General features: G+C 73.7%; 1 protein-coding gene across 3 annotated transcripts in view; it reads left to right on the forward strand.

Annotated features, from left to right (window-relative positions):
- Positions 1-21,143, forward strand: part of SLC12A5 (solute carrier family 12 member 5) — a 30,433-nt gene that overhangs the window by 1,832 nt on the left and 7,458 nt on the right. For 2 of the 3 annotated variants that reach the window (XM_075438293.1, XM_075438294.1), the window contains exons 2-19: positions 10,349-10,443; positions 10,695-10,826; positions 11,039-11,185; positions 11,809-11,863; positions 12,763-12,893; positions 13,074-13,315; positions 13,396-13,607; positions 15,817-15,984; positions 16,575-16,673; positions 16,795-16,852; positions 17,546-17,720; positions 18,467-18,585; positions 18,898-18,996; positions 19,129-19,248; positions 19,423-19,527; positions 19,608-19,776; positions 20,639-20,834; positions 20,916-21,085. In XM_075438293.1, coding sequence (XP_075294408.1) covers positions 10,349-10,443; positions 10,695-10,826; positions 11,039-11,185; positions 11,809-11,863; positions 12,763-12,893; positions 13,074-13,315; positions 13,396-13,607; positions 15,817-15,984; positions 16,575-16,673; positions 16,795-16,852; positions 17,546-17,720; positions 18,467-18,585; positions 18,898-18,996; positions 19,129-19,248; positions 19,423-19,527; positions 19,608-19,776; positions 20,639-20,834; positions 20,916-21,085 — 2,492 coding nt within the window. Of the gene's footprint in view, positions 1-3,742; positions 3,893-10,348; positions 10,444-10,694; positions 10,827-11,038; positions 11,186-11,808; positions 11,864-12,762; positions 12,894-13,073; positions 13,316-13,395; positions 13,608-15,816; positions 15,985-16,574; positions 16,674-16,794; positions 16,853-17,545; positions 17,721-18,466; positions 18,586-18,897; positions 18,997-19,128; positions 19,249-19,422; positions 19,528-19,607; positions 19,777-20,638; positions 20,835-20,915; positions 21,086-21,143 lie in introns of those variants that run through there. The other variant, XM_075438295.1, reaches the window with a different exon arrangement.

The following is a 21,143-nucleotide window of genomic DNA, read 5'->3' on the forward strand; positions in this document are numbered from 1 at the left end:
GTAGGGGCTGCCGGGGCGGCCGCGGGAAGGGACTTCCGGTGCGGGGCCGGGCGAGGGTCGCTGCTGCAGCACAGCCGGGGGCCGGGGGGGTCGGGACGGGGCGGCCGCGCGCGGCGCGGGGGCTGTCCGGGGCCCGCGGGGGCTGCCGGGCTGCGGGCGGCCTCGCCGCCGCCAGGGGGCGCTGCCGGGACGGGGCGACCTGCGGCGGGGGGTGTGGCCCGGCCCCGCCCCTCCCGGCCCCGCCCCTCCGGCCCCGCCCCACCTCGCCGCCCCCACGGGATCTCCCCCCGCACCCGCGGCGTGGGCGGCCGAGTCTCCGCGGGGCCGGGGATCGGGTGGGCCCCCCCGGGAGCCAGCTGTGCCGGGCTGGGCCCCCCCGTGGCGCTGGCCGTTGGGCAGCTGCCCTGGATCGGGGGGGGGGGGGGGGGGGCATGGGGCATCCCTGGCGCGGAGCCCCCCCGTGTCCCGAGGCAGCCGGGCTCGGCGGCAGTCGCCATGGCAACCTGCTGGTTAAGGAGCCTCTCTCGTTGCCATGGAAACCGGGCCCGGTGTCATCCCTGCCGGCGGCTCCTGATGCGGGAGGGGGGGGGGGGTCCAGCCGCTCTCTCAGATACGCGGGGGGGGGGCAGGGCCGTGGGGCCGTGGCCAGGGCTGTGTGGGGCGGGGGGTGGGCACCCGGGGGTTCCCACCAGCCCTGGCTGCATCCCAGCCGTGCGGCTGCTGCCCGCAGGGACACCCCGCCGCGGGGCCGCAGCCCTGGGGGGCCCGCAGTGCGGGGGCGGGGCAGGGGCCCCGCAGCCCCCATCGAGGCCCCGGGCGCGGGGCGCAGGGGGGCGCGTGCGAGGAGCAGGCTCTGTGGGGGCTGCGCGGGTGGGGGGCTCGGCGTGCCCTGCCCCCCGCTGCCGCAGCCCCCCGGCTCCCCCCCCCCGGAGCCGCGCGGGGCAGGGTCGTGGGAGGCGGGGGGCTCTCGGAGGTGCCAAGGGGCTGCGCCGGGGTGGCTGCGCGGGCGGGGGCGCGTGGGGCCGCTCCCGAGGGGAGGGGGCTGGGGCAGCCCGAGCCCTCTCCGTGCCGCCGACCCCACCGCGGGGGGCTCCAGCGGGGTGCCGGGGGCTGGGTGTGCTTGCACGAGCTGCGAGGGGGCCAGGGGGTGCCGTGCGGGACGCGGGACACCCCAGTGCCTCGGCCGGGCCTGCTCCTGTGCCCGACCCTCCCGCCTGCGGGCTCCCCCCACCCCTGCGTCTTGCTGGGGGTCTCTCCCGGCCCCGTGCCCTCGAGCCCCCCGCTGCGGGGAGCGCCCTGCGGCGCCGGGGCCGCGGGGTCTGCCGTCGGGCAGGCCCCGCTCCATGCCCTCGGGGGGGGTCCCAGCGCCGCCGGCCCCCGCCGCGCTCCCGGGGGGTCTGACCGCTGCCGGTGACACGGAGGGGAAGGGCCGTGCGCCGGGACGAGACCCCCGCCCGGGCTCTGCGCACGCGGTGGGTACAGGGGGTGCTGGGACGCACTCGGGGTGTTCTGTGGGGTCTGCTGTGGCTCAGGACGGTTTGCGGGGGTGCTCCGCGTCCCGGCTCGGCTCTGGCGCTTGGGGGTCTCACACAGCGCAGCAGTCTCCACGCCGGGGGCGGGTGCGGAGGCGTTGGGGGGTTGGGGGGGGTCCAGCGGTGCGGTGCCAGCCCCCCGGCCTGGCAGAGGAACCACGCAGCTCGCCCGCGTCACTCCCGTGCCGCATCCAGCAGCGAAGCGGGGCCCTGCTGCCGTGCGTGGCCTCACGCAGGACCCTGCCCGCACCCGGGCTCAGGGGCCCCTCGCAGCTGATCCCCCCCCGTGCCCGGGGACGGCTGCCCGCCTCCCTCCACCCCAGCCCCTCCGCCCGTGCCCCCGCGCTGCCCGCAGCCCCCGCGCCAGACCCCTTTCCCGTCAGCCCGCAGCGGGGGTTGCGCATGGGCTGCCCGAGCCGTGCCCAGCCGCCCCCTCCCCGCGCGTACCCCGGCCCCAGGGCGTCCCGCTGCCGGGCCGCGGTCAGGCCGGTGCTGTGCGGGGGGGTCGAGCCCCCTGGCTCTGCCCCGGGAGACCCTCGATGTGCCCCCCCCTCTCCCCTCTCCCCCCGCCATGCTGGTGAGACCCTGCGCGTGGGCGAAGCAAACGCAGCCGCTGGCGTAGCCCCCCCTGCGCTGGCGGCAAATCCCGGCCCTTGACATGGAGCCGTAATCCCGGGATTAGGGATTAGCGCGTTTTCACGTGCTCCCTCCCCCCCATCTGTTTTAGCAGGAAAATCCCCCTTCTGCTGAGCCCACGCGCCGCGGCCTCCCGCGCAAACCCACCCTCGGCCCGGGGGGTCTGCAGAGCCCCCCGCGCGGCCCCCGGCCCCCCGCCACGGCCTCCGCGCGCGGGTGGGCTCTGCAGACCCCCGGGCCCCGCCCGCCGCCTCCTGCCCGCAGCTCCCACCGGCTGTGCGGGCAGCGCGCGGGGTCCCGGGCAGGGGGCGGGGGGGGGGCAGCGGCCTGCCGTGTTGCGGGGGCTGTGCCGGTGCGGGGGTCCCGGCTGCGGCGGGCAGGGGCCGGAGCTGGGGCCGCCGGCGCGGCCTGACGCGGGGCCCGGGCGCTCCCGCACCGCGGGGTGCGGGCCGGGGAGCCAGCGCGCTGCAGAGCAGCTGGCCCCGTACCAGGAGAAAGTAAACAATTAATTACGGCCGTCAAGAAGTAACTAACGCCAGCGGGCTGTCATGATCTCAGCCCGCTCGGAGGAGACGCCGGGAGCTGCAGCCAGCTCCGGCTCCGCGATCCTCCCGGATTGGGGGGGGGGCTGCGAGCGGCCCTGCGGGGTCAGCGCGGGGTCCCGTCAGCAGCCCCCAGCCCGAGGGCGGCCCTGAGCCCCGCGGCCGTGCCGGGGAAGGGGCTGGGGGGGCCGGGGGCTCCGCCGGAGGCAGCGGGGCTCAGGGGGGTCGGCCCCTGAGCAGCCCCTCTCCAGGGTCAGCCCCGGTCCTGCCGCGCTGCGGCTCTGGGAGGGGGCTGTGCCGGGGTATTCCTGGGCGCGGTGTGACCCCGGCCCCCCTGGGGACCCGGGGAGGGCGGGGGGGTCAGCCCGAGCCCCCTCCCCTCTGCGGGCAGCGTTCCCCGCTCCGCAGGGCTGCTGCAGCCCGGCCGGGCAGAGCGGGGTCGGCAGGGGCCCTGCCCCCGCTGCTCGGGGGTCCGGCCGCCCCCCACCCCTCCCCGGGTTGCCCTTGGGTGATGGTGGCCGCGGGCCAGTCCCGCTGCTGGGGCGGGGGGGCTTCGACCCCGGCCAGGGCCCTGCTGCCTGCAGAGGGGTCCCCGGCGTCGCGGGGGCTGCTCGTCCCGGGGGGCTGCCAGTCCCGGGGGGCTGCCAGTCCGGGGGGGGCCCGCCGCTGGCCTCGCTGCGGGCAGGGTCCGGGGCCGCCCCGGCAGGCGCTTGCCCTGACCCCAGGCCTCAGCGTGCAGGGTCCGCCCCGCTGCACGCCCCGCGCCGGGTGCCCGCTGCGGGGGCCGGTGCGGGGCGCGGGGCCCGCAGCGCTGGCGTGCCCTAGTTCCTCCCCCCGCGCTGCTCGGGCGGGAGGCGGCGTGCGCTCCGCTCCGCGCCCTCCCCCGCCTCGGCCCTGCCCGCCGCTGCTCCCCTCCCCACCGCGGCGGGGGCAATGCTTCCCGCATACGTGATGAAGTGAGCGGCCGGGCTGCGCTCCGCCGGCAGCAGCGCGCCGAGGGCCCGGGCGCCTCCGCACTGCAGCCCCCTCCCACCGGCGGCGGGGGGCGGCGGGGGGCGGCGCGGGGACGCGTCTGGCTGCGGAGCTCGCAGCTCCCGGGCAGCAGCGTGCGGGCGCGGGCAGCCGGCGCCATGCTGAACAACCTGGCCGACTGCGAGGACGGCGACGGCGGCGCCAGCCAAGGTGAGGGACCGGCACCGGGCACCAGGCACCGGGCACCGGCAGCGGGGGAGCCCGGCGCGGCCGCCGCTGCAGGGCTGCGGGCCGGGGCTCGGCGGGAGGCACCGGCACCGGCCGCGACGGCGGCTCTTGCTGCGCGGCCCCGCGGGGCTGCGGCGGGCGGTGCGGGGCTGCTCCCGCGGCTGCGGCTCCCCGCGTCGGGCGGCTCCGCGCAGCCCCGGCCCCGCTCCCGCCGCTGCGGCAGCTGCGGGGAACCGCGGCGGGGCCGAGCCGTGCGCGGGGCTTGCCGGGGAGCCTCCGCGCGGGCGGGGTGCGGGCTGCGCTCCGGGCCGTCCCGCCGGGCGCCGGCCCCTGTCCGCTCCCGGGCAGCCCCCGGACCGGCCCGCTCCTGCCCGCGACCCCCGCAGGGCTCCCCGCGCCCGGCTGCCCCCCCCCCCCGACTACCTCCTCCCCTTCCCTCGCTACCGCCCCCCCCCCGGCTGCCGCCCACCCTCCCTACCTCCTCTCCATCCCTCCCTACCGCCTCCTCTACCCCGCTGCCGCCCCCCCAGCCCTCCCTTCTGCCGCCCCCCATCTCCGGCTGCCGCCCCCCATCCTTCCCTGCCGCCCCCCCCTCCCTCCCCGCCGCCCCCCCCGCATCGCCGCCCCCGGGCCCTCCCCCCCTTCCCCGTTCGCCGCCGCTGTCCGCGGTGCTGAAGCGGCCGCCGGGACCCGGGCGGGGCGGGGGGGGCTGCTGGGCGCGGGGCCGCTGCGCTCTGCAGAGCCGAGCCGAGCTGGGCCGTGCAGAGCCGGGCAGGGCCAAACCGAACCGAGCCGAGCCGTGCCGAGCCGACCCCAGCCGAGCTGCTCCCCTCGGTCTAGCTCGTGCCGTGCCCTGCCGGCCCGCTCCCGGCCGTGCCGTGCTGCAGCCCCGGCGCAGTGCAGGGCCGCTGCGAGCTGCGGGCGAGTGTCCGGGGCTGCAGCCCCGCGGGCGGTGGGGCCGCCAGGCCCTGGCAGCGGCCACCCGACCGCTGGCGCCTTGGCCTGAGCTCTCCCGGGGGCACCCGCCCACGGCCGAGCTGCTGCGGGGGTCCTCGGGCCCGGCCCCGGGCAGCTGGGCAGCACGGCACCCTCTGCTGCAGGTGTTTCTGTCGGGCACAGGGATGGGCTGGAGCCAGGGAGTTGCAGCGATGTGCCCGAGGGGACCTGCAGTGCCTCTCGGACTCCCCCCAGCCCCCACCAAATCGCTTTGCGGGGTCTGTTGAAAGCCCCAGCCGGGGGGGCACAGCCGGCTCTGGCAGTCGCTGCGGAAGCCCCCAGCTGCCTGAAGTGAGGGTCTGGGCACAGCCACGACGAGACTTTTGCTGTTCGCTCTGTTCCGCCGACCTGAGCCTGTTTATTTGCTTGTTTATTCTCAGCTCCACTCAAGGTCAGGGCTGGCAGGAATCTTCTGGGGGCACCTTGCCGGGCTGGGGGGAGGCGCGCTGCCCCCGGCCGTGCCCTTCGCTGAGCTCTCGCCCTCCGCTTGCCCTCTGCAGCAGCAGGATCTGTCCCACTCGCTGCGTTTCCATCACAGCAGTGCCGGTGGCGTGGCGGCAGGCGCTCTGCCTTGCTGGGGTCTGGCACGAGGGCTGGACGCCGTGCCACTACAGATGGACCAGGCAGACTGTCCCTGGAGCTGGGCCTGGCAAGGTGCTGCCCTGTGGGCTGGCAGCTGGGGGCCTGGGGGGTATCGATGAGCAGGGCAGCACATGTGGGCAGGGGCACGGCAGAGCCCCCGCATCTGTGCCAAAGGTGATGGCTGCGGTGGGCTCAGATTGCCCCCGCCACCGACAGTCACGCTGAGCTCCGTGCATGGACTCTGCCGGGACCATGGGTGCTCCGCGGGATGGCAGAGCTGCTGCAGTGCCGGGGGGGATCGTCCCCGTGCATCCTGGCGGTGCCTGCGCTGGCCGGCCACTTGCTGTGCCCAGCAGGGCCTGAAGCCCTGGGTGCCCCTTAGGCCGTTCCCGTCGGAAAGGCCGAGTGCCGTCCCCACTCCGGTCCCCGCGCTGGGCAGCCTGTAAGGGCCTCATGACAAGGGCTGGAAGGGCTCCAGGCCTGGCAGCCCGGTGAGGGCTGGGCCAGTGGCAGACCCTCTGGGGAGGTGGTGGGGAGTGGGGGAGCAGGCAGGGCTGCTGCCTGCAGTGTCCTGGCTGGCAGCTTGCACCGCTCTGTTTGGGGTGTGGGAATGTCAGACGCAGCCCCGCTGCAGGGTTCCGTGCCGGCGCTCCAGCCTGGAGGGGAGACCCGGGGCCAGGAGGCTTTGCTTTGTGTCCACGGCCATTTCCAAGACAGGGCTCAGGCTGTGGCAGACTCTTGGAAGCTGTTTAAATGCAGCCAGCCAAAGCGCCTGTGCTGAAATCCTGCGCCTGCAGGGCCGGCTGATCAAAGGGAGGATAATCCTGGGTTTAGGAAGGAAGAGGATAGGTCTGAAGTAGCAGTTGGTCCAATTTGGGTCACACAGTGAAAGAAGCCAGCCCAAAAGGCCACTTCATGTGCCTGTCAGCTGGAGGGGCAAAGTGCAGCCCTGGGGCGGGGGGAGCATCCCACCCCCCCACACCACCCCACTGCCGCGCTGCTGCCGGGAGCCAGCACTCCTGTGCACGCCGCCAGCATGAACCAGCGCTGCTCCAGCCGCCGGTGGTCTCTGCCTTGGCGGGGCCCATGGGGCTCTGTGGCCTCTCTGAGGGTTGCCCTGCCCTGGGGCAGCTGGCAGATACCCTTGCTTAGGGAGAAGGAAGCCTGGGAGGGAGCAGAGGTGCCAGCTGCCATGAGGGCCCCTTGGCCATCCCCATCTGCCTTAGGCAGCTCCAAGCCAGCATCCCAGGGCCCGGCCAGTGGATGTGCGGCCAAGTCCCCTTGATGGTCAGGGGTGATGGAACAGTACCGTGGCCTCCCCAGCCAGCAACTCCTGCAAAACGGCTGCAGCCGGCGACATCGGCAAGGGCCACGTGCTCACCCGTGTGCTTGCTGGGCTGCTGGGGTCACCCTGGGGTGCCCCTTGCTGCCAGCTGCAGGCAGAGCCCCGGGGAGCGGGGAGAGGATGCTGCTTGCCAGCCAGTGCCGTCGAACGCTCTGGCAAAAGTCAAGGTGCCCTGTGCACCTCCCGGGGAGCCCCAAGGCGTCCCCGGGCGCTGTCAGCAGCGCTGCACTGCTGCTGCCCCGGGGCTGGGGCAAGGAGGGCGGCACGGAAGGGTCCCTGAGCTGTCAGCACCCCTGTGCCAGCACCCAGTGAGCCCTGGGGTGCTGCGCGAGCACAGACGGAGGGGAAGGGGCTGCCCCCGCTGCATCCCCCCTTGCCCAAGGCTCCTCCCAGCCGGCGCCGCAGCCCCGGTGCCCGGTGTCCCTGGCCAGGGCTTGCCGTGCGCGGTGGCCGGGAGGGAGCCGGCCCCGGTGGGGTGCGCAGGGGGCCGGGCAGGAGCCGGCGGCAGCCCCGGCAGCAGCTCTGGTTCGTTAGCCCGGAGGGTTTGGGTGCCGGGGCCCCCCCCCCGGCAGTGCTCCGTGCCCTGCGCCGTCTGAAGCGATTAGGGAGGGTTTGGGGCGAGGGACATGGTGCCTCCAACCCAATTTGGGGCCGAGTAAAACGCCATTAGGAGATCGCATTGTGGCCGGTGCTGCCGCCCGGGCGCTGCCCTGTGGGGCGGGCGAGCCCCTGGGGGTGCCGGGACGGCCCCTCGGCGCTGGGGAACCCCCGGGGCAGGCAGCGGGGTCGGCTCTGGGATGCCCTGGGCGGGCGGGGCGGGCGCGTAGCCCACCGCGGGGCTGCGGTCGCTGCCAGCGCTCCGCCGCGGGCCCTGCCAGCCGCCGCCGCAGATTAAAAGGCCGATTCAGGCTGAGCGATCCCCGGGGAGGGCTGCGGCTGGACGCCCGGATCGAAGCCTGGCACGGCTCGGCTCGGCTCGGCGCCCGCCGCCGCTCCGCCCGCCCTCGGCACTGCCCGGCCCCGGGGCCGCTCCCCCGGGGCTGGGGGCACTTGGCGGGGTCCCGCGGGGCCGGGAGGTGCCACCCGCTCGGTGCTGCTGGGCAGGGCCGGGACGGGGCGGTGCGGGACGGGGGGGTCCCGCGGCAGCTGCCGGGGAGCGGCTGCACCAGCCCCTCTGCGGCAAAATGGTCTCCGGCAGCAGCGGGGAGCGCGCCGGCGCCGGGACCCCGCGGCCGGCTGCTCCCGGGGGTCCCCCAGCCGTGCCCGGGACGCCCGAGCTGTGCGGCGTCGCGGCCCCGCGTCCCCACCTCCCGCCCGCCCGGGGCCGCTCCCGGTGCCCGGTGCTCCCGGGGCCGCGGTCCCTGCGGTGCCGGGGGGACTGCAAGGTGCGGGGTGCTGATGCGGTGCCGGCGGGGCGGAGCGTGGGCAGACGGGGTGATGCCGGCACCGGTCCCGCGGGGCCGGGGCGCGGGTGGGCCGGGGCGCGGGTGTCGTGCGGGGCCGGCGTCCGGCCGCCTGCGCCGTTACATAAGAGCGGGAGCCGAGGCGGCCGTGGCTCGGCGTTGCCATGGAAACCAGCGCGGTGATGTTGTCGGCCGGGTACCAGGCTGCGAGCACGGCCCCCCCGCCAGGCTGCCCCCGCCCCCGTGCCCCCGCTCGGCCCCGGGAGGGGGCTCCGGACACCCCCGGCCCTGCACCCGCAGGCCCCCGCGCCGGGGACGGGCCCCGCGGCTGGCCTGGAGGGCATCCCCCGCGGCGTGGCGGACCCCTCGCGTCCGCGCGCTCCCAGGAGCCGGTGTGGGTGGGTGCCAGCCCGCACCCCCGCTCCTACCCAGCGAGGGCTGGGTGTGGCGCTTTAGACCGGACCCAGAGCCAGGGGCGCGCTGGGTCCATGCTGAGACCCCCCAGCGCACCCTTCGGTGGGGGACACGGGGCAGGGCACGTGTCGGCGCTGCGGCACGCGGCGCCAGGCCTGCGTCCGAGGGGGCTCCGGACTGGGACCGTGGGCCGGGATGTCCCAGTGCTGCCACCGCGGCCTCCTCTGCGCGGGAGAGGGCTGCGGGCTCTGCCCCGCGGTTTGGCTGCGCTGTTGGGGACGCTGCCGCCCCCCTGCCCCATGCCAGAGGAGCCCAGGGACTGGTGCGAGGTGGGGGGCCAGCCCATGGGTCAGCGTCACCTGCGGCACTCGGGGCTTCACCTCCCGGCCGGCCGGGAGCACGCGTCTGCCGGACGATGGCGGGTGGTGAATCACTGCCGCGCGCAGCCAGAGCGGCTCCCAGGATCCCGAACATGAGTCAACTGGCAGCAGGCGGGCGGTCTTCAAAGGACCGGGCTGCTCCAAACGGTCGCGGGGTCTGTCCCGGGGCCGCTGTGGTGTGCGGGTGCCCGCGTCGCCCCGGACCATGGGACCTCCATGCTGGAGGCTGATGGTGGGGACAGCTCTTGCCCTGGGCTTGGGTGTGCAGAGCAGATCTGTAACCCTGCCGGTGCAGGCAGCCTGTCCTGCGGTGCTGCTGCTGCCAGCGGCTGCAGGGCCATGGCAGTAGGGAGGGGTGCCTGGTGGGGGGGCCCCTCTCCACCCACCCCAGGCAGGGGCCGGGCCCAGCTGCCTGAATTTCCCTATGCCAGGGGGGCTGTCGCCTGCTGAGCCGCTCTGCCCAGCACCGCGTCTTCGGCCCTGTGCTGCCCCTGCATCATGTCCCACCCCCCCCGGCCTCTGCTCAGGGCTGCTCTGCTCCTGCAGCACCGTCCTCGCTGCTGCTCCATTTCCAGCCTGATTTATTTCTGCTGCTCTGCAGCTCGGCTGTTTTCCTTGCTATTAAGCCGACTCCGGGTTTCTTCTGCTCGAGGTCGTTAATGCAGCGAGCAGCCGCAGCCTTGTCCCAGCTGCTCCAGGGGCTCTGCACCGCTGTGGGCGGCTGCGCTGCCCTGGGCAGAGCGGGAGCAGCTGCCCTCAGTCGTGGCACCGCTGGACGCTTTCCTGCCCTGCGGCGCAGCCGGTGCGGTCGGGGCCCTGCTCCTGTGGTGCATGCTGGGGAGCAGGACCAGACATCCGCCCGCTCGCCCCGCTCCCAGGCACCGTGCCGGGACCGTTCCGCTCCAGAGTGGAGTGCCGAGCAGCCAGCCGGATCCTGCCCCTGCAGACGCAGCGCTGCGGGCAGCCCCGGCGCGCTCACCCGCGGGTGCCCCGTGCCGTGAGTCATGGCTGCCAGCCATCCCGCCGGGAGGGTTTCCCCTGGATCCACGCCGCTCACCTCGCTGCATGGACGCGCTCCGGTGGGTCCGCACGCTGGGCAGGGCAGTGCATGGCTCCCAGGGACGGGCAGCCCCTGCCTGCGCGTGGTGCGAGAGGCGATGCTGGCGGCTGGGATGCAGCGGCTGCCGTCGCCCGTGCTGGGATCGGGTGTGAGCGTGGTGCCCGCGGCCCCGGCAGCCCTCCCGTGGGAGCTGGAGGTGTGCGGGGGCTGCAGGCCCGGGGCCGCAGCTGCCTGGCTGACCCAGCAGTGTCTTTGTAGGTGATGGCAATCCCAAGGAGAGCAGCCCCTTCATCAACAGCACGGACCTGGAGAAGGGCAAGGAGTACGACGGCAAGAACATGGCCCTCTTCGAGGTAGGGCATGTGGGCAGCGGGGCAGGGAGGGTCCCTGGGGAGGGAGCCAAGCTGTGCAGCCATCCCACAGCACCCCGACCCGTGCCCTGGGCACTGGGACATGCCGGAGCCCCGGGCTGGGGTACCCCGGCTGCCGCAGTCATGGCCAGCAGGGTGGGCAGTGGGCTGGCATCTGGTGAGGTCCCCAGGTCCTGGGGCTGGCGGGTGGCCCGAGGGGCTGTCCTTACGGCTTGGGGCTCTGCTCTCTGCAGGAGGAGATGGACACCAGCCCCATGGTCTCGTCCCTGTTGAGCGGGCTGGCCAACTACACCAACCTGCCACAGGGCAGCCGGGAGCACGAGGAGGCCGAGAACAATGATGGGGGCAAAAAGAAGCCAGTGCAGGTGAGGCACATGGGAGGGACACGGCCGCTTCTCCCAGCCCCTGCCTGTTCAGTGCTGGGCCATGGGCTGCCTTGGGGGTGGCTGGATCCCCCGGCCCCTGCCGGGGGGGCAGTTTCACCCAGGGGTCCCTGGCCACACTGCAGGAGGAGCAGGACCCCTTGCTCCTCTGTGGCCGGTCCGAGAGCCCTGACAGCTGCCCGTTCCCTTGGCAGGCCCCGCGGATGGGCACCTTCATGGGCGTCTACCTGCCCTGCCTCCAGAACATCTTTGGGGTCATCCTCTTCCTGCGCCTCACCTGGGTGGTGGGGATCGCCGGCATCATGGAGTCCTTCTGCATGGTCTTCCTCTGCTGCTCCTGCGTGAGTGACGGAGCCGGATGGGCCCCCACCGGCCTCGCCCGGGGTCTGACAGCCCACGAGCAGGGCTGGCTGGGCTGCAGAGAGGTGCCGGCCCACCCTACCCCTGCCCCTGCCCCTGCCCCTGCTCCTGCCCCACTTACAGCAAGGAGGATCCTCTGGCTTCCCAAAGGAATCGGCAGCAGAACCGTGCTCGAACGGCGACCCAGATCGTAGCTGTCATGTGGGTGGGGGTGTGGTGGGGGTCCCTTGCCTTGGCCCTGCACGCCGTGCTGCAGTGAGCCGTCCCGCCAGGACAGTGACCCCAGGGCAGAGTCTGGGAGGGCCAAACACGGGCAGCACCCTGGGCAGCTGGGGGACCCCCAGTCCCTCGTGGTGCTGCCAGTCCCCCCGAGGGGCTCAGCCCCCAGCCGTGCCACCAGCCGGCAACCCTGCCTGTCCACCCACCCACCCACGCACCCACCCAGAGCTCCCCTGGGTGTCCCAGCCCCGCAGCATGCCCCAGTGCTGCCCCGGGGAGCCCCCCGCCCCAGCATGGCCCCAGCTCCCCCTTACTGCTCCCCTCTGCCTCTGCCTCAGCGAGGAGGGGGCTCGGCCGGGCGCCGACGCCGCATTTCTTCCCGCAGACGATGCTGACGGCCATTTCCATGAGCGCGATCGCCACCAACGGCGTGGTGCCAGGTGGGGCCCAGCCCCTCTCCTGCCCTGCCCGGGCCGGGGGGGAGGGGAGCGCGGAGCGGGTGCCGCGGGGGGGCCGGGCCGGGCGCGGCGAGGGGCTTCTCCCGGAGGGCACCCCCGATCCGCCCCACGCGCGGGCCGGGCCCGGGGGGGCGCGGAGCTGGGGCCGCAGCCGCGGGGTGCGGATGGCAGCGCGGGCCGGCCCGCAGCTCCTCCCGCCTCCAGACGGGCGGGACGCGGCGGGGGGGAGCGGGGCCGGCGGGGAGCGGGGCCGGCGGGGAGCGGGGCCAGCGGGGAGCCGGGAGCGGGGCCGGCGGGGAGCGGGGCCAGCGGGGAGCGGGGCCGGCGGGGAGCGGGGCCGGCGGGAGGCCGGGAGCGGGGCCGGCGGGGAGCGGGGCCGGCGGGGGGCCGGGAGCGGGGCCGGCGGGGAGCGGGGCTGGCGGGGAGCCGCCTCTCCGCCCCTCCCCGCGCCGCAGTGGGACGCTGCCGTGCCCGGTCTCTGCCCCCGGTGCGGGCTCGGGCCGTGCGGTGCCCCCGGGCTCCCCCCCCCCCCCGAGCGCGGGCAGAGCCGCGGGCAGCGGGCGCGGCCCCGGCAGCCCCGGCGCGGGCTGTAATTAAAGCAATTTATCATCGGTCCCGTCGGTCCCGGCCACCCGGCGCCGAGGGCTCCCCCGGGAGGGCACGGCCCGCGGACCCGGGGCCCCAGCGGCTGCCTGCCCGGCTCCCGGGGGACCCGCGGCCAGCGTGGCCGGCTGCCGGGCTCCCACCGAGGGGCTCTGCCCGGGAGGGTGCTCCCGCGGCTCGCCCTGCCGTGCCCGGGCCCCGTCCGGCCCTCTGGGGTGCCGCCAGGGCCGGGGTGCCGCGGGGGTCTGGCTGGGACCCACCTTCACTCTCTCCGGCAGCGGGCGGCTCCTACTACATGATCTCGCGCTCCCTGGGACCCGAGTTTGGCGGGGCAGTGGGGCTCTGCTTCTACCTGGGCACCACCTTTGCTGGCGCCATGTACATCCTGGGCACCATTGAAATCCTGCTGGTAGGTGCGACCTTGGGGGCTCGGGTCCTGGCAGGGCAGCTCTGCCGTCACCTGCCTGTGCTCCCCGCTCCTCGCAGCCTGGCAGGGAGCTGAGGCCTCGCGGTGGGGCCAGGGGTGCTCCCCTGGGGTCCCCTCCACAGGGGCCGTTAGCCAGGTGGTGATGCCGTGACTCTCTCCCAGGCCTACATCTTCCCATCCATGGCCATCTTCAAGGCAGAGGATGCCAGTGGGGAGGCAGCCGCGATGCTCAACAATATGCGCGTGTACGGCACCTGCGTGCTGACCTGCATGGCCACCGTGGTGTTTGTGGGGGTCAAGTATGTCAACAAGTTTGCCCTGGTCTTCCTGGGCTGCGTCATCCTCTCCATCCTTGCCATCTACGCTGGTGTCATCAAGTCAGCCTTCGACCCACCAAGCTTCCCGTGAGTACGGTGTGCTGCGGGGCTGCGGCGGGGCCAGGGCGTACAGTCGTGTGGCTGAGTGCCTGCCCTCCCCCCCCCAGGATCTGCCTCCTGGGCAACAGGACCCTCTCACGCCATGGCTTCGACCTCTGCACCAAGATGGTGGTGGAGGGGAATGAGACGGTGGGCTCCAAGCTCTGGGAGCTCTTCTGCACCTCCCGCTTCCTCAACGCTACCTGTGACGAGTACTTCACCATGAACAATGTGACAGAGATCGAAGGCATCCCCGGCGCCGCCAGCGGCCTCATCCAAGGTGAGCACAGCATGGGGATGGAGGCACGGGGACAGCAGCGTGGGGACAGTGGTGTGGGGACGTGGGCACGGGGACGGAGGCACAGGACAGGCCCCAGGGGAGCGGTGGTGGGGCAGTGGCCGTGCCTCCGGGCAGCTCTGCTGGCAGTGCTGGTGGAGGGGCCTGTGCGGCGGGGGGATGTTGTGTGTGCAGGCGGGCGGGCAGCCCCTCGGGCACGCCAGGCCGGTGGTGTGGCGCAGGGGGTGACCCTGTCATGGGCTGCTCTGCCCTTGGGCACGCCGGGCAGTGGGACAGGCTCCTGCACCACGGGAGCGAGCTGGGCACTGAGGACGCCCGTGCGTGGTCTCTGCCAGCCAGACCACAGCAGGATGGCTCCGAAGGATGCCCAAAGGCTGGGGAGGAATAAATCCTCCCTCTGCCTCCTCTTGGTCCTGGGAAAGGCTGGTATTGATCTGAGGTTTTGCAAGGAGCAATTGCCCCTTGGGTGTGTTTTGTTGCTGCGACCGCAGCTGTGCCAGAAGAGTGGCCAGGGCCGCAGAAAAACTCGTGAATTTGCTGGGAGGAGCCACTTTTGACCTGTTTCTCCAGAGCTGCTGCTGCGTTTGCCAGGTGCTTACACTCTGGAGCTGGGTCACGGAGGCCGATGCTTGGTGCCACGCTCGGAGGGGGTTTGCAGACCCCTGCTCTGCGGGGCTGTGCCGGCAGGGCCTGCTGCTCTGCCTGCTCCCGCGTCGGGGCGGGTTTCGGGGCTCAGGAGCGCAGCACCCCGTTGGGCTTCCCTGCCTGCAGAGCCACGAGGGGGAACAGCCCTGCCCTGGTGCCGCAGCCAGGCCGGGCTGGGTGTTCGGGTGGTGGCTGCGCTGGCTGTGCAGCGTGCCGGGTGCGCAGGGTTTGCTCGTAGCGGCGTCTCTGTCGGGTCTGTGGAGCCGGGCAGGGGCTGGGGCACCCGGGCAGCCCTGGCTGTGCCTCCGCAGGCTCCGAGGCTGAGGCTGCGCTGGGGCGGCTGCGCGGCTGCTCCAGCCTGTCCTTGCTGTGGTGCCTGCACGGAGCTTGGCCTTCGCTAAGCGCACAGCACTCGGGGCTGTGGCTGCCGGGCCGCATCATGGTGATGTGGTGGAGCGCGGTCACTGGGTGTTCCGGTGGCTCCCGATGCCATCCCACGCTGAGGTCTCATGGGGCAGATAAGGTGTTCCTGGCTGCTGCGCACGGCCTGCTCCTGCTGGCGACAGTCCTGCCGGGGAGGGGATGCGGACCCCCCCGCCCGGCCCAGCCAGCCTTTGTCAGGGCAGCAGGCAGCAAATGCTGCTGCGTCGGGGGCGCGCGGGGCAGAGCCGGGACCCGGCTCGGGGGCGGCTGGTGGCGAGGGTGACCGGGCTGGCAGCGTCTCGGGACGAGGTGTCACCGCATGGCCCCGGCAGAGGTGGCTGGGGCTGGCTGTGCCCCAGGCGCTGGACCTCTCTGCGGGGACAAACGTGCCTTTCTGGGAGGATGAGCTGAGCAGGGCTGTGTCAGTGGGGGCTGCCAGCCCCATCTGTCACCCAAGAGCGGTCAGGGGAGGGTGGGGTGCTCAACGCTGGATGCCGAGGGCTGGTCCCTGTGGGACCCGTTTGGACCTGCTCAGCAGTCCCTTTGCAGTGCCACACCAAGGGCTGCTGGCCTCTCCCCGCAGTGCCCGGGCGCTGGCTGCTCTTTGCTGCTCCAGTTTCTCACCGCAATCTGTGGCCAAGGCAGTATGGGGAGGGACACTAAGCCTGTTACATCAGCCCCGCACTCGTAATCTCATCAAAAACATTATCAAGTTACTTTGACACGATCCACTTTCCTTAAACCTGTGTTGATCAGCATTAATTATATTACCCTCTTAATTATTTGCTACTGCAATCCCATGTCAGCTGCTCCAGTATCTTGCAGGGACGATGCCAGTGGCAGGATGGACCTGCTCTGCTCGCCCACGGGCGCTGCCAGCCTGGCCCCAGCCTGGCTGTTTCCACACATCGGTGATGGGTGGGGGGTGCCCCGTCCCGGGCCCGTGGGATGCTGGTGGGCCCGGCTGCCGGCTGTGACGGCGGCTCGGTGAGGCCCGGGCAAGGGGAAGCTGCGCTGGACACCCCAGTGCCAGGTCCCCTCGGGCTGCGGCGCGGGAGGGTGCTGCGCTGGGTGCGGGGGGGTCTCCAGCGCATCCTCACGCCGGGCTCCTGCCCCCTCGCAGAGAACCTCTGGAGCTCATACCTGACCAAGGGCGTGATCGTGGAGAAGCGGGGGCTGCCCTCCGTCAGCCCCCCCGACGCGCCGGTGGACATGGACCAGCCCTACGTCTTCAGCGACATGACCTCCTACTTCACGCTGCTCGTCGGCATCTACTTCCCCTCGGTCACAGGTGGGAGCCCCCCCTCCCCCCCGTGCGGATGGGTCCCACGCAGCCTCCCGCGCCCCAGATCCGTCGGCGCCGCGCTGACGCCCCGCACCCCGGTATTTATAGCTCCCCGGGGGCGGAGGAGCCCCCCCGCCCCGGTCCCGCTGCGGAGCCGCCGCGGGGTGCAGCCACCGCCCGCAGCCCCAGCGGGGCCGGGGGGCGCGGGGCGGGCCCGGGCGCGGCGGGGGTCCCGGGGCCCTGCGGCAGGAGCGGGGGGTCGTCCCCGGGCCGTGCCGGGACTGCTGGGGGCCGGCCGCCCCCCGCTGTGCCGGGGCTGATCCCGGCCCTTCCGCCGCTGCAGTCACCATCCCTGCACGAGCTAATTAAGGGCTAATGAGGCGAGGCACTTAGGAGCAATTGGAGCCTAATGCTTGAGTGGCCTCGGGCTGCAGCGCGGGGGGGGGGGCTGCGGGGAGCGGGCGGGGGGTCCCGAGCCGCGGCAGCGCCCGGTCCCGTCCCCGCACGCCGTGGCCGGTGCCCTGCCGCGCCCGGGAGCCGTCCTGCGGGGGGGAACGCGGCCCTGCCCGCCCCGGCACCGTCCCCTCGGTCCCCAGGCATCATGGCCGGCTCCAACCGCTCCGGGGACCTGCGGGACGCCCAGAAGTCCATCCCCACGGGCACCATCCTGGCCATCGCCACCACCTCCGCCGTCTGTATCCTTCGGCGCTGGCCACGCGTGGGCCGCGGGCGGGGGGGCCCGCCGCGGGCGGGGGGGCTGGCTGCGGGGCGGGGGGGGGCTCCGCGGCCTCCCGGCGCTCCTTGACCGCCCCGCAGATATCAGCTCCGTCGTCCTCTTCGGGGCGTGCATCGAGGGGGTGGTCCTGCGCGACAAGTGAGTGTCCCCGCGGCCGGCGGGGGGGAGCCCGGCAGCCCCCCGGGAGCAGCCCCCGCGCACGGCCCGGCCGCCCACGCTGGGGCAGGGGCAGCCCCGGGGGGAGGCGGGGGCTGCAGGTGGGACCCGCTGGGCAGACTGGAGGGTCCGCGGGGGGAGCGGCGTGCCCCGGGGGGGGGGGGGGCAGAGCTTGTAACAGGCACTGGGGGCTGGTGCGTGCCCCGATTCCCCCCCCGCCGTGTTTTGCTGCACATCCGCAGCCCTGCTCCCGCTCCGGGGCTGCAGGCAGCCGCTTGTTTGCCAACAGGCAGGGCTGCCCGCGCTGCCTGCGCTGCTGCGTATCTGGGGCAGCCCAGCTTGCTGCGCCCTGCAGGTGACACTTCTGGGTCGCCCGCGCCAGCACGGATGGGATCCAACCGCACGCAGCCCGAATCGGCCTTGCCCCGGCGCAGGGGATGGGAACCCCCCGTCTCACGCCTTCCCCTTGCCCCCCGGGGCCACGGCCGGGGGGATGGCGACGGACCCCTGGCCACCTGAGGCCCTGCTCCCTTGCTGGCGCCCGTGGGGAGTGGGGGTCCGCAGCAGCCGGGGCAGGGCCCGTCTCCAGTCCTGCCCCCCCAGTGGGGTCCCTCGGTGTCCTGGGGGGGCTGGGTTGCTGCCGAGTGAGCCGTGGGTGATGCTGGTGACCCACAGGTTCGGTGAAGCCGTCAACGGGAACCTGGTGGTTGGCACCCTGGCGTGGCCGTCCCCGTGGGTCATTGTCATCGGCTCCTTCTTCTCCACCTGTGGGGCTGGGCTGCAGAGCCTCACCGGAGCCCCTCGCCTCCTGCAAGCCATCTCCAGGGACGGGATCGTGCCCTTCCTCAGGGTAGGCGTCCCCTGAGCCTGGCGCTGCGTCCCCTGAGCACCCACCGGCATGGCGACCGGCGGGCACCCGCACTGCCTCCCCCAGCACCGCCCGCCTGCCCTTTTCCCGCTGGCACCGGTGTCACGGCGGGCAGCTGCGGTCCGTCTGGCTCCGGTGTTGGTGGGGAGAGGGACCCCGGAAAGGTCAGGATCGCCCCCGCCGCTGCCACTTCGCGTTTAATCTGCTCTCGGAAGACGCGTTCTCACAACCTCCTCTCTCCAAATCCAACCCGACAGCTCCCCCCGGGGAAGAGAGGGCTAATTTTATCCTCCCTCCTTCGCCTGCCAGCCTCGGCCCGCGCTGCCGCTCGCTCGCGCTGCCCGCACCCGCTAACGCATCCGGACACGCGCCCCGTCCCCAGCTCCGCGCCTGGACCCTCGCGGCTTCCCCGCAGCCGCAGGGCGAGCGGCTCGGCACCGGGCTGCGGCCAGGCTGAGCCGGGGCTCGTCCCTGGCTGGGGGTCCCTGGGAGGTGGGGGCTGCTCTGGCTGCAGGGAGGGCCCTGGGGTCAGCAGGGAGCGGGGTGGGAGCGGGTCCTGCCAGCGCCAGGACGGCTCCCTCGGGGCTCGCGCAGCCCCGGTGCACCGGGCGCTGGTCCCGGGCAGGGCTGGGTGGACGGGGGGCCCGGGGCTGGGCTGTCCTGAGGACCCTCGCACAGAGCTGTGCTGTGCCGGCGTCGCAGGGCCCTGATGCCCCCTCTCCCCACAGGTCTTCGGCCATGGCAAAGCCAACGGGGAGCCGACGTGGGCCCTGCTGCTCACGGCCTGCATCTGTGAGATCGGGATCCTGATCGCCTCTCTGGACGAGGTGGCTCCCATCCTCTCCATGTAGGCACCCTGCTCTGTCCACCCACACCCCGCGCCGCGGCCGGGCGGGTGCCGTGTGCGGGTCTCTGCCTCTCCAGGGGTCCCTGCGGCCCTCGCATGGCCTCGCCACCCTGGCCCCTGCCTGGGAAGAGGGGAGCCCCACGGGGAGCCCCGGAACCCTCCTTGGCCGGCGCTGGGGACTGGTTGCTCCGCGGCCGCGGCTCCGCTGCCCGTTGGCAGGGCCCACGCTGGGGCCGGGAGGTGTGGCGGGGCCCGGCTGCGTTCCCGGTCTGCACCGGCGCACCCGGCTCAGCCCCGCATGCTCTCCTGCAGGTTCTTCCTCATGTGCTACATGTTCGTCAACCTGGCGTGCGCGGTGCAGACGCTGCTGCGGACACCCAACTGGCGGCCACGCTTCCGCTACTACCACTGGTGAGCTGGGACGGGACGGGAGGGGAGGGAGCACACGGGACGGGGCATCACGGCACCCCCGGGCCCCCCCCAGCCGCGGAGCCCGGCACCATGTGGGGCCGGGGCGCGCTGGTGGCACAGGGCTCTCCGCAGGACCCTGTCCTTCCTGGGCATGAGTCTCTGCCTGGCGCTGATGTTCATCTGCTCCTGGTACTACGCCCTGGTCGCCATGCTGATCGCCGGCCTCATCTACAAATACATCGAATACCGCGGGTAAGGGCGGCTGCGGGGCCACCGACCCTGCCCAGCGCTGGCAGCCGCCCCTCGGCCCCTCGGTGTGGGCTGCTCGGCTCCCCGGGCAGCTCCTCCTGGGGTGCTCTGCGGTGCGGGCATGGCGCTCTGTGGCCGGAGCCGTGGGCATCCCTCACGTGCTGCTGGTTCCCGCAGGGCGGAGAAGGAGTGGGGCGACGGGATCCGGGGACTGTCCCTGAGCGCGGCCCGCTACGCCCTGCTGCGGCTGGAGGAGGGTCCCCCGCACACCAAGAACTGGAGGTGAGCTCGGGCTGGGGCCGGGGGCCGGGGCGCGGGGGCTGGCCAGGGCATGGGTGCTGACTGCAGGATCCTCCTTCCAGGCCGCAGCTGCTGGTCCTGGTCCGTGGGGACCAGGAGCAGAACGTGGTGCACCCGCAGCTCCTGTCTTTCACGTCGCAGCTCAAGGCTGGCAAGGGCCTCACCATCGTGGCCTCCGTGCTGGAAGGGACCTTCCTGGACAACCACCCGCAGGCACAGAGGGCAGAGGAGGTGGGCGCTGCCCGCGCCGGGCTGGGCGCTGCTGGCAGCGGGTGCCTGCGGCCATCCCCAGGAGCCCCTGGGCGCTTCTGCCCCGTGGTCAGGCTGGCAGCCCTGGCTGGCCAGGAGAGTACTGGGCAGAGCCTGGAGACTCCGCGCTTCACTGGAGGTCGGGGCACCGTGGGGACCTCCATACCCCTGCCCTCCTCCCCAGATGCCAGAGCCACCGGCGCCAGCTGGCCCCCGGTCCCAGTCTTGGCCAGCTGCGGCGGGGCTCAGCACGGCTCGGCATGGCGCGGCACGACACGGCACCTGGCCGGGGCCGCGGTGCTGCCGGGCTGAGCGGCCCCTCGGCTGCCCCATGGCTGCTGCAGCCCTGACCCCCCCCCCCACAGCCCCCGTGCCCCCCACAGCCCCGGGGCCAGGGGGGGTGGGAGCTGGGAGCCTTTCCCTGCCAGAGAGCTCCCCCTCGCCCCGCACCGCTGTGCCAGCCGGCGGCGCATTAATGAGATTAAGCCCTCGGAAGCAAACAGTTTCTCTCCCATGCAGACATGTTATAATTTCTCTGAGTAAATAATTCTAATTGCTGCTCCGTCACCCGTCAGAGCCCTGGCACAGGGACACCCTCCGCTCGGCACGGCGCGGAGCCACGCGCCAGCGCTGCGCACTGCCGGGCCTCACCCCTCCCAGCCCAGAGCCACCAGCCTGCCCTGGGGCCCGGAGACCTGGGCACCCACGGGGACCTGCACCCTGCTCCCCGCACCCTGCTCCCCACACCCTGCACCCCGCACCCTGCTCCCTGCCTGGCCAGAGTGCTGCTGCTGGGGCTGGTGGCTGCCGTGCGGTCTCTGACCCCCCCTTCTCCCTCCCCCAGTCCATCCGCCGCCTGATGGAAGCAGAGAAGGTGAAGGGCTTTTGCCAGGTGGTGATCTCCTCCAACCTGCGCGACGGCATGTCCCACCTCATCCAGTCCAGCGGGCTGGGGGGGCTGCAGCACAACACGGTGCTGGTGGGCTGGCCCCGCAGCTGGCGCCAGAAGGAGGACCACCAGACCTGGAGGAACTTCATCGGTAGGCATCGTGGAGGGGCAGGTGCTGCTGGGCTGGGGGGGCTGCGAGCTGCCCTGGCTGACGTGGCCCTTCCCCTCCCAGAGCTGGTGCGAGAGACCACGGCTGGGCACCTGGCCTTGCTGGTGGCCAAGAACGTCGCCATGTTCCCGGGCAACCAGGAGCGGTTCTCGGAGGGCCACATTGACGTCTGGTGGATCGTCCACGATGGGGGGATGCTCATGCTGCTGCCCTTCCTTCTGCGGCACCACAAGGTAGCTTGGGCCCCGTGGCGTGGGGCAGGGGGCCAGGGCTGTCCCCACCGAGCCGCGC

The sequence above is a fragment of the Opisthocomus hoazin genome, chromosome 18, assembly GCF_030867145.1.
Source record: "Opisthocomus hoazin isolate bOpiHoa1 chromosome 18, bOpiHoa1.hap1, whole genome shotgun sequence".
NCBI classification, from domain to species: Eukaryota; Metazoa; Chordata; class Aves; order Opisthocomiformes; family Opisthocomidae; genus Opisthocomus; species Opisthocomus hoazin.